This window comes from Triturus cristatus, chromosome 10, assembly GCF_964204655.1.
Source record: "Triturus cristatus chromosome 10, aTriCri1.1, whole genome shotgun sequence".
NCBI classification, from domain to species: Eukaryota; Metazoa; Chordata; class Amphibia; order Caudata; family Salamandridae; genus Triturus; species Triturus cristatus.
The window spans coordinates 644,991,238-645,005,908 of NC_140593.1; the positions used below are offsets into that span (position 1 = coordinate 644,991,238).

Here is a 14,671-nt window from a genome sequence, read left to right on the forward strand (position 1 = left end):
AATCTATCTGCAAAATGCTTAGCGCCCTGAATCCGGCCAATCACTTCTCCGATCCTCTCCCCGCAAACGCTGTTAAAGACTTAACCCCACCCATTCTAAAGAAACCCACGGCCGATCCTACGGATCTAAACAACTACCGCCCTATATACAACATTCCTACCTTGGCCAAACTATTAGAAAAATGTGTAAACCTCCAGCTGATAAGACATATTGATCACTTTGACCTACTTAACAAATACCAATCAGGTTTCCGAGCAGGTCACAGCACTGAATCAGCCATGACACACATAATTGATGATGCTCTACAAATTCTAGATCAGAAAGGAGCCTACCTACTCATCTTGCTAGACCTCTCCTCAGCCTTTGATACGGTCAAACACGAGAACTTGATAGATCTTCTGAAACACAGAATGGGATTAGCGGGGTCAGTGCTAAATTGGTGTACCTCATTCCTCCAAAACAGGTCACAACAATTCAAGGTCAACAACTCCCTGTCCAAACCCGTCCCAGTAACTTTAGGAGTCCCACAACGGTCCTCACTATCCCCGACACTGTTCAAACTCTTCATGGAACCGCTCACCGAAATTCTCCACGCGTCTAACGTTCAATGTAACATGTACGCTGATGACACAACTATACCTTAAGATCCATACCCTAGAAGACATCAAATCGCTTAACACAACGCTTGCAAAAACCCAGACATGGTTGGCAGAAAACCATCTCAAATTGAATGCCCTAAAAACCTAATTCCTCCTAATCGCTCCACCCGCCCAAGTTCCCATAATGCAAGACTTGATCAAACAGCTCACTGCACTGAACGACCAACCAACCATTGCAGACTCAGCGAAATCACTGGGAATAACACTTGACAGAAACCTCAATATGCAAAACACATCAGCAATGCAACAAAATGAGCAAACTTTCAAATAAATTCACTGAGGCGGCTAAAACCTTTCCTGCTGGACAACAACTTCAAGCAGGCAGTACAATCTCCAGTTATCCTTAGAGTGGAGTACGGAAGTGTCTCTCTGTGGCCTGCCCAAAGCTACAACGGCCCCTCTAAGAGCTGCAATCAATGCTGCAGCGAGACTCATCACTGGTTCTAAAAGAAGTTCCCACATTTCCCCGGACCTTAAACCCTTGAATTGGCTACCTCTTGAAGCCAGAATTCATTTGAAAATAGCGTGTATGACTCATAAAGCCATGCATCACAAGGCACCCAGCTATTTGGCACAGAAACTGGCGCTCTCTTGTGGGATCAGATCCTCAAGGAGTGCGGAAAACTTGTTATTGAGACCGCAAAGATTCAGCAAGAAAACATATATCCGAACCTTTTTTGGGATGGCGCCCAGAATCTGGAACGCTCTTCCCCCAGAAACCAGACTTAATTCCTCTACTGCATCTTTCAAAAAAGAAGTAAAATTGATTCTCATGGCTAAATTCACCTGAGCATGGATTAAAGAAATGTTGAGACCAAACGTACCCTCGCTCCTGAACTTTATTATGCCAATGGACCATCCAGGCATTCAGACAGTATATATACCCTTTGCCTGACTCACCGTGAAAGTCCTGTGATGCACTTTATTACTTTGCTTTTACAAGATGTTATGTATATGCGCTTTGACTTGCATTTAACCGATCTGTAAAGAAATGTACTTTGTAACCCAGACACACACCTGTAAAGCGCTCTGATATCCGCAAGGGTCTTGTTCGCGCTTTATAAATCTTTCAATCTTTCAAAATAAATAAAATAAATGCGAGGCAGCACAGCAGTAATCAATGGTGGAGTGGTCTATCATGCTCTCAGAGAAAAATTGGAAGCAGAAGAACCATGCCATAGTGCGGAGAGCTTTATGGGACCGGTACGGTTGGAAAGATGACACAGACCTCCAAATGCAAACCTCAGTACTCCAGTAGCCACCACTCTAAAAACATGGGATATGTACACATCAGAGGACTGGTGACCTATCTGTCCCCATTTACCTTTATTCACTTCAATCCCTAGTTTCCATCTGCCCTTGAGGGCAACACTTTCCTTAGGAGGAGGGAGGGAGGTTGCAAAATGATTGCAGACATGAACGACACACTGATGCCAAAGACCTTTCTGTAATGTAAGGACACATATGACATTCCTGACACTGAGTGATTGCGCTTCACAGAACTCAGACATTGGGTTATCCAACCGCACATTCAAGAAGGGGCCACTAGAACTAAACCCTTTTTGAGCTACACTGCCCTAAACTAATTGGCATGAGGGCCCCCATTAAGGTACTTTACAAACTTAAACTGGCGCATGAGGCCCCTCAAGAGTGAGGACAAACGGAGTCTAGGAACTCAGACAGCTCAGAAGAGATGGGACAGGCCGCATCGGGAAATCCAAGGCAGTTGCCATCTACTCCTGGGGGTGGAAAATCCACTATGAAGTATGGTATGGTTGGCACCACACCCCCATCGGCTACATCGTATGTATCATTATGCCTCACTGAGGTGCTGGAGGGACTGCGGAGCTCTAGAGGATGCACTTCACATTTGGTGGGGATGCCCAGTCTCCAAACGCTCTGAAAGGAATTAACAAAATTACTCTGGGAGGTCCTCCTGTCCCATACCTGCTATGCTGGAGGTGATGCCCCGCAGACTTAAACCTCTTAACCTAACACAACTCTCAAAAAACGAGTGGTATATGTATCTCCAATGTCTCGAGCTGCTAAACTAACTATAGCGCACCACTGGAAAAAAACGGAATGCCTGCCAATGGTGACATGGCATTGAAGACTGAGGACAATCTTGGTGATGGAACGTGTGACTGATAACATACAGGGGTCTCACTTAGCCTTTGTGGCAAAATGGAGGCAGCTAGTCAAAAAAGTGAGTGGGGGTGCACCTAGCCTGGATTTGCCTCCGTGCTGGAAGACACTGCACCTCTTTCATTGACAGGGCCTCCTCGACTGTAGCTCACAGCCACACCGAAACAGACAGGGGGCAGGGTCATGTGAAATCCTGGGTTGATTTACTGAGTCACATACAAGTTGTGTGGGCACAGGGGGATTTTTCACCTTCTGCAGTTGGCGGAAGGTAGGAGGAGGGAGGGAAATATTTTGTAAATGATGTCAAGGGCATCTGTTGCAGTCACCGTTCCAGGAGATTGACATGTAGTGCTTACTGTCGCCAACATTCGTGCCTGTAGGTTATGTCGGATTTTCTACATGCGCTGTTTGTTCTACACGGAGAGGGAATTTTAGACTTGGCAAATGGTTTATTTTGCCAAGTCGAATTGGCAGTTTAAAACTGCATACAGACTGCAATGGCAAACCTGAAACACGTTTAAAATGGCTACTTAAGTGGATGGCACAATAAGTGCTGCAGGGCCACTAGGCATTTAATTTACAGACCCTGGGTACATGTATTACCACTTGCCTAGGGACTTATAAGTAAATGAAATGTACAAACTGGGTGTAAGTCAATTGTACCATGTTTAAAGGTGAGTGCACAAGTAGTTCCTTACTGGGCAGCAGTGGTAAAGAGCACAGAGTCCTAAAAGCTAACAAAACAGGTCCAGAAAACAGGAGGGGTGAAGGCAAAAGGTTTGAGGGTTACCCTGCAGAGAGGGCCAGGTCCAACAGTCATAGGGTGGAGTGGCATAGTGTGGAGTGTCGAAGAGTGCAGTGGTATAGAGTAGATGTGATGTGGAATATCAGAGAGGCGCAGAGTGGAGTGTTGAAGCGTGGACTATCAGAGTACAATCTCAGAGTGGAGTGGTGTGGAGTAAAGTGACAGAGTTGAGAACGTGGCGTAGAGTGGAGTAAAGTGGAATGGAGTAAAGGAGTGGAGTAAAATAAAATGGTGTGGAGTGGAGTAAACTGGCGTGGATGGTTATAGAGTGGAGTGGCATACTGATTGGATTGTTGTAGAGTATATTTTGCAGTGGATCACAGTGTAGTGTTTTATTACAAATGTTTTGGCTAAAAGCCATAACATACATATATACAATTACAACCCAGCATAAAAAGATAGAACTATTAACATGCAAAAAAATAAAAAGGGTAAGATTGCCCATCACAAATTATTATATTAGCAATACAAAAAACAATAATTAGCAGTTGTGTAGATATAATCAGCCTGCCGGGCATGCACTGCGTATCATCCCTCAATTAAATTTTTTCTCAAGACGGACCAGGCAGACCATAAATAGAAGGCACCAGTGCAATCTATAGCAATATCATAAGTCCTATAGCACAATGAAAAGGCATCATGATAAAAATGTATTCCAAACTTTTAAACAAAGGGCGGAGACAATTACGCCTTGGACCTACCGTTTTTGTGCAAAAAAGCATATAATGTAAAATTGTGTCTTTGCCTCCTAAAATGCATGTGCAGTCTTGGGACAGGAATGCCACCCAAATAGAGCGGTACACTCTAGTTGACAATATTCCTAGCCTAAACTTTAATATAAATATAGGTTTCCGTTTCGGGTATAAAAAATCCAGGTATTTAGTATGGCTACAGTATAACGATCAAAATAGTTGGCAGTTAGGAGGATCATCATATTGCTGGCAGCAAAAATTTTGAATGCCAGGGTACGTTCCTGTGGCCAGAAGTACGACCCTTTTTTGCGGTTGCAAATGGGAGATCGGCTCGTTTGCAACTGGAAAAAAGTGTTCCCAGCATGTACAAACGCTATTTTGCAAGTCACTGACTCGCACAATTTTGTGTGCGACTCTCACTATTAGGAAGAGGCGTCCCTTCCTACTAGTGAGTCTCAATGCCATGTGCTATTGTTTTGCAACCGCATCTACGGTCGCAAAATACTCGCAGTTTACCACCTACTTCAAGTAGGTGGTAAACTACTCGCAAACTGGAAGATGTCCCCAGGGGACCCCTGCCCCTTTGTGAGTGTTGCAAAAAAAAATTTTAACAGCAGGCAGTGGTCTGAGGGACCACTGCCTGCCCTTAACAAATGAAACTGAAAAGTTTGAGCTTTCTTTTTTTAATGCATCCCGTTTTCCTTTAAGGAAAACGGGCTGCATATTTTTTTTAAACTGCTTTATTTAAAAAGCAGTCGCACACATGGTGGTCGGCTGACCCCAGCAGGCCACCATCCCTGGGAGTGCTACCCATTCCCAATGGGGTCGCAAATTGCGCTTGCCTCATGAATATTAATTAGGTATGCAATTTGCGACCACATTGGGAATCGCAAACAGTGTCTGAGATACTGAAAATACGTTTTAGGGCTTTGCATCCACAGAGACAAGCTAACATTACCTTTCTACATGTCCCACTTTTAAATACAAAGCACCCTACGATGTGGGCTACAAGGCGTACATAGGGGTGACCTACTCATATTTAAAAGGGAGGTGTGCACCAGTGAAAATGGGTTTGACAAGCCACAGTGCATGCTTTGTACTGTTAAAGTCGGGCTACAGTGGTAGGCCTGAAGCAATCTTTGAACTGCAGCTATTGTGGATGGCATAATAGATGCTGCAATCCACTAGCTGCAGTTAACTTCCGGGGTCTTTGGTACACATGGTACCATATATTAGGAACTTCTAGAAAAGTTAAGTATACCAATTAAGAGTATGCCGAGTCATTCATGTTTAAAGTGGGAGCCCAGGCATTTCACTAAGGGTTAGCGTGTGCACAGAGTTCTAAAGGCAGCAAAAACACATGGCAAAAATCTCGGGGTTAACACCGAAAAGATGGACATTTCCTAAAGGCACTATTCTCTTTTATGCACTTTCCCATGTCCAGTTCCTCTCCTGCACTAACACACCAGATAGTTTGAGACGAAAAAGGAGTCCCATTACCTCAATCTCCTCCAGACTCAAAGTCAAGTGCCTGGTGTTAAGGTTTATAAACAACATGCAAGAAGCCAACTGGAATTGCCATCTATTAATACCTCCTAGTGCGACAAAAAGAGCATTCATGAATAGGCAACAAAATCCACTCCATACTGTTGCTATGAAAAGGCACACCTGCTGTAGCATGCATAATATCAGTAGCAAGTTATTACATATGAAGAGGTGACATCGATTCAATAGTTTTTGGGGTGAGGAAAGAGAGGAGGAACATGAGGAGGAGGACAAAAAATTACGAGGTAGAGGAAGGAGGCGAAGGCAAAAGAGGAGGAGAAATAAAAGTAAGAGAGGTGGAAGAGGGGGATGCGAAGGAGCAAACATAGCGTGGATGTTTCTTTCATGGTTTATTGACTGCAGCGCATAGCCATAACTCACACTTACAAAGTTCATTTTCTGCATCTCTTTTGAAACCACAAAACCAGAGAGCATTACAGGGTATCAGTGTACTAGTCTACGCATGAGCAGAAGGAACCTGAACTATCAAGGAAATCTGAATTTGTGGTAAATGGATAATCTGGGTCGTTAGTAGGGTTGAAGTGGAGTCAGACTCTTATCATTCAGGTGATTATGGGTACATATACTGAGAGATGAACCTCCAGGAGCTGTACTCAATGGTTTTGTAGAAGTAAAGCGTTTTCTGGATGACATCCCAATCTTATAACTTGAGTGTTTTAGCATACACTAATGGCGATTCACAAAGACCCTTCGCAGTCATGGCTGAGGCTCCGCAGACGTGGCAGAGACTCCGCACTTGTGACAATCTCCACACAACAGTTTCTTATTGCGGAGATTCTGCAATGACTGCAGAGCCTTCAAGACAACACAACACAACTGTGGATGCTCTGTGTGAATCAGGCCCATAATTTATAAATGGTGCCAGGCCACTAGATAGTGCATCAAAGTCTTGGCACACAAAACACATGCTCGAAATCTGCATCTTTAAGGTGAGGGGCCCAGGCTAAAATATTTGACATAGAAACAATGCATAAGCTCTGCTCATGCTAAGAGCAGAATTACAGTGACATTTGTTAATCGGCTCTTCGGTATATTTGTACATTGCTCTGCTGAGCTCTCATTAGAGGAAGGCAAGATGTCTTGAACAAAATTATAATTTTACAGCTTCAAATGAGCCTTACCTTCATATTGAAAAGGAAAGCCTCCACAGCCTCCTCCACAATTCTCTCTTTGGTTCTGCTGTCCAACTCTAAGGCATTCATTCTAGCTCTGTAGAGTTGTTTAAATCGCAGGGCATTAGTGACATTTTCAAACATGTAGAACTGGATGCCCTCCCCGGTGCTGGGCAGATGTAGTGCTCGCTGGGCCACCTTTTTCAACACCTGGCCCCCAGAGAGGTCCCCCATGTAGCGTGTGTAGGTATGGGCCACCAGCAGCTCTGGTTCATTCTGCCCCAGGTGATGTAGCCTTTCCACATACTCCTGTGCAGCTGCAGAGCACTGAATCGCTGTCCTCCATCCAGAACCATAGAAGAAGGCCAAGTCTTTCTCAAGCGCTTCTTTCCGGTGAAGCTCGAGTGGGAAGTACAGAGGCGCGAAGGATGGGTGGTCCTTGTTACGTTCAATCTCCTCTTCCAAAGCAGAGTACGTATAGTAAAGGGCCACTGTAGCCAACTGCAAACACATTAGAAATCACAGGTAAAGAAACATTTTTAAGATGCTCAACTTAAACATTTTGCTCTTTACTGACAACTTTTCTTTGTCACAGTCAGATTGGAAGCTAGGTATCTATTGCTAGGACAGAGACAATAAGATATTCCCTAGATTGGTTAAGCATTGATGTGAGTGGCTGGAAACCAAGGTCAACTGCAAGAAAAGAAGAACACTAAATAGATATTCACTTAATGGTCTGCAATCCATGAAGGAGATAGGAGGTATGGCTGTGGGGCACCTCCTGCAGTACACAAGTTGGAGAAAAAAACTTTCAAATATTTTAAACATTTAGAGTGTTAATTTGGGTGGTTAGGACTGGTGGCATGTGGGGCTTCAGGACTTTCTGCAAGTAGTAAACACTTATGCAATTCTTCTTACAAATCTCTGCCTTCCTGTTGAATGGCAGAATGGAATAAAGTGTGGTGGCGGCTTTGGAAGAAGTACAATATCTACATCCTCTCCTGGCACAGCTAACGGCATAAGGAGCCAAGTTGCCTTACATAATTTCTGTTGCAAACTGAACTCTCTAATTTTTTTATCTTTTGCTACGAAGTCTGAGGTGTGCAGGGCATATTTGGTTCTTGCCTACCCAAAATAAATGTGTGTACAACTATCAAATGTGAGTACACGTTAACATCTACCCCGGTCTTGGATGACTAAATTCTGGTTGAACTGCAGATCCAACCTACTGATACCCGATGTACAGTAAGTAACCATAATAATCTGACTTTTAGGAAATTAACAAAAACTGTCTATCTTTTTTAGTTTATTTCTTATTTGCCCAATTTTGTTTGAGCACTTAAATGCCTGTGTGCTTTTAGCACTTCATTAAAAAAATGGAGTATGGGAGTTTGACACGAGTAAAGTTGGGAGCCAAATCTATGCACAATGTTTCTAAATGCCATTATTCTGGCCAGGAATACACCACAATGGAACTGGGTGTTCCTCACTTCACTTAATATTTATTTTAAGAATGAAGGATTTGTTCAGGGATTGATCTACCAGTGACAGAAGCATTACGTTTTGCAGTAAGAAAGAGGAAAACTAGCTCTGATGATCAAATGTCGAGAGTATCAAATGCCTTCTCAAAGTAAATCATTATGAAGGCTCAAGGATCACAAAATGTGTGTGTCGTGCAAGAGCGATGTGCACTCAGGATGCAGCGTTGTGATTGCGAATGAAACCACACTGGACTTTAGCAGAGATCTTAGTCTGTGTTTACTAAGGAGATTGGGCAATAGGATGAGCAGAGCTCCTGTGGGCACCCTGATTTAAGAATAACCACAACTGTCCCTAGCACAAGTCAGGATGGCAAGGCATCCACGTGCACTACTTTATGGTACATATTTGGTAGGTGGTGGAACAACAGTAATTTGAATTTAGTATAGTAATTAAGGGGCAATCCATCCAGACCAGGCACTATTGCCTGGACACAAGTCACACATGGCGGGCGCAGGTTCGTCCATTGTGATAGCTTGATTCAACATATCTCTGTCTAGCAAATATTGGGTTGGGGGGGGGGGGGTCATCAATGAGCGGCACCAGTTGCTGTCAGAAAGCTCCCACTTAGTATATAACGTTTGGTAGCCTGGAGACATAAGTAAAAGCCACCACCATTGCATTGTCGGCCTCACTCCCATTAGGACACAGTATCCACTGGACAACTCAATAGACAGAGTGTTTAATGTCCAACCAGTATAGAAGCTTCTATCTCCCAATTTATAAACACATCTGGTGGAGGCAATCCATATTTGTCAGCACGGATTCTAATCGTTATCAAGTTGGAGCTGGAGAACCGCCTCGTGAGCAGCCAGGCACTGATGCTCAATTTTAGCCTCAAGGTTAGAAGTAATCTGTTTTTTTCTTTTTCTTTCCCCTTCAAAAATGCCTTCACCATCACACTGAGAGTACCCTTCCCCACTGCCCAGGTGTGTCTGGTGGAATCACAGTTTATATGTTGATGAAGCAAGACTCCTCCCCATGGGGATTCTGCTGCGCTCCCACCTGCCCACAGACTGAAACAGCAAGCCTCCCACAGGCTTTGCATCACAGCAAGACGGCTCAAGGTGGAGGCATAGACGGAGCCTGGGATAGAGTTGTGCTGAAAGCTCACACCTGGTATTGTGGTACCGGAGGTTCGTTTCCCCACCCTCCCGATATGTTCTCTCCATGGGGACAGCAGTCAGTCGGCCAGCCCCAGACTCCAGGAAAGACGGCTTGATGGCTTGAAAACTCTTCCAACCTCTTAGCCCCCCTCCGGTCACGTCTGCACTCCTCATCATGCTGTGCCTAGGTGAGTTTAGGCATAGGGCACAAGTCGGGGGTACACCCAGGTACACGGCGTCCACCCACTTTTTTTCACAGGGTGGATGCCGTCCCCCATGCCAAGAAGTTGGGCCCCACAGATATATGCCGAACTTCTCCCGGTGTAATTTTCAGACACCGTGACACATTCAGCAGGGCCTGCACATTATCTGCTTTCGATTCACAGCAGCAACTTGCAGACGGGGCGGGGAGGGGGCTTTTTAATTCACCTTAGCTGGACCGAAGCTAAGGGGCCATCAGGCCTCCTTTTGTTTGAATATCCTGACTGAAGGCAGCCCAGGAACCTCCCACTTAAATGTAAATGCCACAGAGGGAAACAAAGGCACACAGCTTACCTCTTCACAGGTACTTAAGAGAGGCAGCTTTTGCCTTTTTTCAGTTCTTGTATGTAAGAGATGCATGCAATGTAAGAATGTCAAGTGTGTTCGTCTGTCCCAGTATTTACACAAATGATTTCAATAGCACTATTTTATTTCTTCTATAGCTCTATGCAACCCAATAGCAGGGTGTCAGAGGTCTTTACATAACATACACATTACATATCGACAATAAATCATGTACATGTGTAAATCAATGTAGAAGATGAGTTACATGAGACAATGAGGATAGTAGGAGTCATATATCCTTCATACCTCACTTTGGTCTTTTAGAAGGATTACAATTTATGAACTGCAGGTAACAAAAGGATCTCTGTATTAAAAGCAGTAATCCCCTTTACTATCTACATAAAATAAAAATCTGTCATCTGCGTGTTACATGATGTGCTTAGCAGGAGACACATTAACCTTCTATACTACTTTGAGTTAAATCTGGGACTCCACAAAGCACAGATCTCTCCCACAAATGCATTAACCACTAGAGTTATCTCACCATTATTACTATTACCTGAGATTTACTGGGCACCTTCACAACAGATGCCTTAACCCAATCAAATATTTTAAAATGTAGACTTTGCAACCAATTAAGCAGAACAGATCTATTGCCCTGCTTCTCCTTGTTGCTAATATCTTTGGTGCAGGGTTTAAAACAAGCATTGGCATAGCCAATAGGTCTCGCCTTTGGGACCGTATAAGTATTTAGCCATGCAGCACATTATCCTAGGTGCTACAACATCTACTGTTACTTGATGTGCCCCTGGTGAACAGCCACACACCTATGGTTGGGCGTCCTTGCTATTTGAAGAACACTGGAATTGCACTTTATGTTCAGATAGGGCAAGTATGCAACCTAAAGGAATTTAACGATGACTAACTGCACCGAGGCAAGGCATTGATTAAGAAGAAAACATATGAGTGACAGTAAAGCCAACCAAAGGTAACCAATGAGTAGGATTTAAGCCCACTGTACGTTCCTGGCAAACTGACAATCAGTCTTTTGCAACCAGACAGTTTGAGCAGTCTAGTAGGCTTGAACTAAAAACCTTTTTTTTTTTTTTAAATCTAGTAACTCATGGTACAAGCGTGCTGACAATTTTTTTTTTTAGATTTCTTTTAGATAGTGCCTGCATTCCAAATATGCTGTGCAAATGCCAAAATAAATATTGCTGTACTACAATCGAAGTAACTGAATTTGACTGCTTAGCAAAGCAGGTGAAGTAAACATCAGCTGCACTGCAGCATTTACCATTCTCGAAATTCAATCACTCAAATCAAGAAGCCGGTAAAATGCTTGAAGAGTGCAGGTACATGAAAGGAGTCATTTCTTTTGGTGATCTAATGCCATTTGTAATCATAGTGTCTAACTTGGCAGGTTGGTCATCTTTAAACAACTAATGCCACATTTTAATGCAAACTGTGATACCAGAGGTTTTAAAGGGCTCTAATGTGCACAGTTAGAGGTGGCTAATAGCACCACTACTGCAGCTCTTAATTCATAAGAGGGTAGTGGGTTTCAGATAAAAATCTTGGCTCAAAACCTATACTGGACTGTCTGCAATAATGTAGAGAGGCGACAGGCACCACAACCTGATCTTTTCTTGATTTTATCCCCATAATGAAGACAGGTTATAGGAAGAAAACAATGCAGGAAGCACAAAAACTGACTAAAGAGGTTCTGTAACAGCCTGGCCAAACTGGGCATCTGGCCGGGGTTTGGAAGTGGAAGCCATGGCCATAGCATGACGGAACTTACTAACGAACACTCTGAGACATTCCACCCGTCGTAGCCTGGTCCACATTGAATGAACCCACCTGCCTAGAAGGAGAGGGGTTCTGCCACCTGGCTCAACAACCCAGTCTACCAGCCAACCAGCTAGGACTCTAATAAAGCTCCAGCATTACCGCTACGCTAACATAAGACGAACAGCTGCCAAGAGAGTGAGAAGCAGCATTTATAAAGTGCACTACATATGGTGGGTTTACGCTCTGCCTGCTGTACTAAAACTTGAGCTGTAAGCTGCTGTTTAAGGACTAGAAAGAAGGGCTACACTAAATACCAAGAGGCAGGTTGGACTGCTTGAATGGCGTAGAGTTGCCTACTTTTAGAGTTTATCTGGAAGGAGAGGATTTAAGAAGGTGACCTCTCTTTAAATGACGTCACCTTGGACCTCAGCTATGCAAGGGGTGAGGTGCGAAAGCATTTAAGTTCCACGCAGGTCAAGGTAAAACCGATCCAGTTTGAGATAAGGTGCCAATGAAGTGCTTTCTGACACCTGCATTTTGAGGTGGCGTGGGTCTGCATAAAGCTCCAAGCAGAGTAACAAAGTTAAGTGTCTGCTTGCTGCAGAGATCTGTGTGAAACTTCCAAATCAAGGGTTCCAAACACGGTGAAGCAACTGGGAGGGTAAATAGTATGTTCCAACACCTGTGAGATATTTTAATGGGTTGAAGTAAGTGCAAGTGTATGTTGGCAGTTTGAATGGCCCCCACACACACAAGAGGCTGGCGGGGTTGTGGAGACTCTTTTTGTGATTATCCTGTCTGCAGGGGGTGGCCAGGATCTTAAGCGTCTCTGCCTACACAGGGCACCCGAGTCTCCTGCTGGCATGCAGCCCAGCACTTCCGGACAGAGTGTTTCCCTGCTTCGTTGCACTGAGACTTCCACACCTCGTCATTTTATTCAGAGTAAGCTGGTGTTGAGCTCAGGACTCATAAACCATGGTGCAGGCCAGGGGAGCCAAGTAAGCAAGGCGCTATGATTTGTTTTTGATGAGGGAGGCTGAATACGCATGGTGCGGTGCAGGGGAGCCAAGGAACCATTGTACTGTGCTAGTGAGCTCTGAAAGCATGGTGCCTTGGAAGAAAACTGAACAAGAAGGGGGTCTATAGGTACCTGACGGTTTGGAGGAATTCCTATTGGCGGCCCGGCTGCCCCGGTTAGACCCAGAACACGGCAAAGACCTGGGGGATGCCATATCGCTGGGCGAGATCCGCGCCGCGATCAAGCAGATGGCCCGGCGAAAGACCCCGGGTGCGGATGGTCTGCCTGTCGAGTTTTATGCGGCGTTCACAGAGTTGCTGGCTCCGCAGTTGCAAGCCCTTTACAGTGAGGCGTGGCGTGTTGGGTGTTTGCCCGCTTCCGCCTGGGAGGCAATCGTGATACCTTTGCTGAAAACCGGAGGGGACGCTAGTGCCCGCACGGCGTACCGTCCACTCTCCATGCTGACGGTGGACTACAAAATCCTGAGCAAGGTACTGGCTTCACGCCTGTTGTCCCATATGTCGGCCCTGATCCATCCAGATCAGGCGGGCTTTATTCCCCGGCGTAACACGGCCACTTCGGTCCGACGCTTGCTGCGGGTGATGGAGGTGGACCAGGACGAATTCCCAGAGGTCTTGACACTGTCGGTCGACATAGAAAAGGCCTTTGACAGTGTAGAGTGGCCTTATCTGTATCGGGTGCTGCGGGCGTTCGGCCTAGGAGATGGCTTCGTACGATGGACCACCTTGCTCTATAGCGATGCCACGGCCCGCGTAAAAACGGGAGTGACGATATCGGCCCCCTATCGAGTGCGGCGGGGGACGAGGCAGGGCTGTTCACTATCCCCACTGCTGTTCGCCTTGGCCATTGAGCCACTGGCGGCGCATGCCAGACTGGGGCACTCCTATGCCGGAGTGCATTTACGGGGAGAAGCCCATTACATTTCCCTTTATGCGGATGATCTGCTGATGTTTTTGGCAGACGCAGACGACGCGCTGCACGGAGCAACCGCCTTGTTGGAGGTATTCGGTCGCCTGTCGGGGCTCCAGGTCAATTGGGGCAAGACATGTTTGTTCCCGTTGTTGCCAGGTGGACAGGCTCCCCAATCGCTGGGAGCGATACGGTGGGAGGGCAGCTGCCTGCGTTATTTGGGGGTTAATATCTACCACTCCCAGCCTGACTTGCTGGAGGGGAATGTCGGCAGAGCCATTCGGGGCTTGCAGGGTAGCATAGGGTTTTGGAGCACGCTCCCACTTTCATGTGCTGGTAGGGTAGCGTTACTGAAGATGGTGGCGTTACCACGCCTCTTATATTTTTTTCGCACCCTGCCCATGTGGATACCGGTGTCGTATTTCGAGCGGCTTCGAGCGCTATCTGTGGGCTTCATTTGGGGCTCGGGACGGCGGCGGGTAGCGTTGACCACCTTGCGGCGACCGAGAGCAGAGGGGGGCATGGCAGTCCCGGACTTTGGATGGTATTATCTGGCGGCACAACTCCAATGGCTCACACAGGCGGTGGCCAGGGAATATAGAGGCCCGGAGGGTCCACAGGGCAGGCTGATTCCGCGTCATGTACTCGCCTTCATAGTCTTCCAGCAGAAGATGGACCTTGCTCAACTTACTCTGGAGGAGCGCACCCTTAGGTTGTGCTGGAACCAGTGCTAGAAGAGGGCCGCCACAGATCACCCTT

The 14,671-nt window shown here is 45.7% G+C and overlaps 1 protein-coding gene across 1 annotated transcript in view; it reads right to left on the reverse strand.

Moving 5' to 3' along the window:
• Positions 1–14,671, reverse strand: part of HMOX2 (heme oxygenase 2) — a 180,841-nt gene that overhangs the window by 88,198 nt on the left and 77,972 nt on the right. Inside the window, exon 4 of the mRNA XM_085632204.1 lies at positions 6,989–7,480. Within this exon, the coding sequence (XP_085488330.1) occupies positions 6,989–7,480 (492 nt within the window). The remainder of the gene's footprint in view (positions 1–6,988; positions 7,481–14,671) is intronic.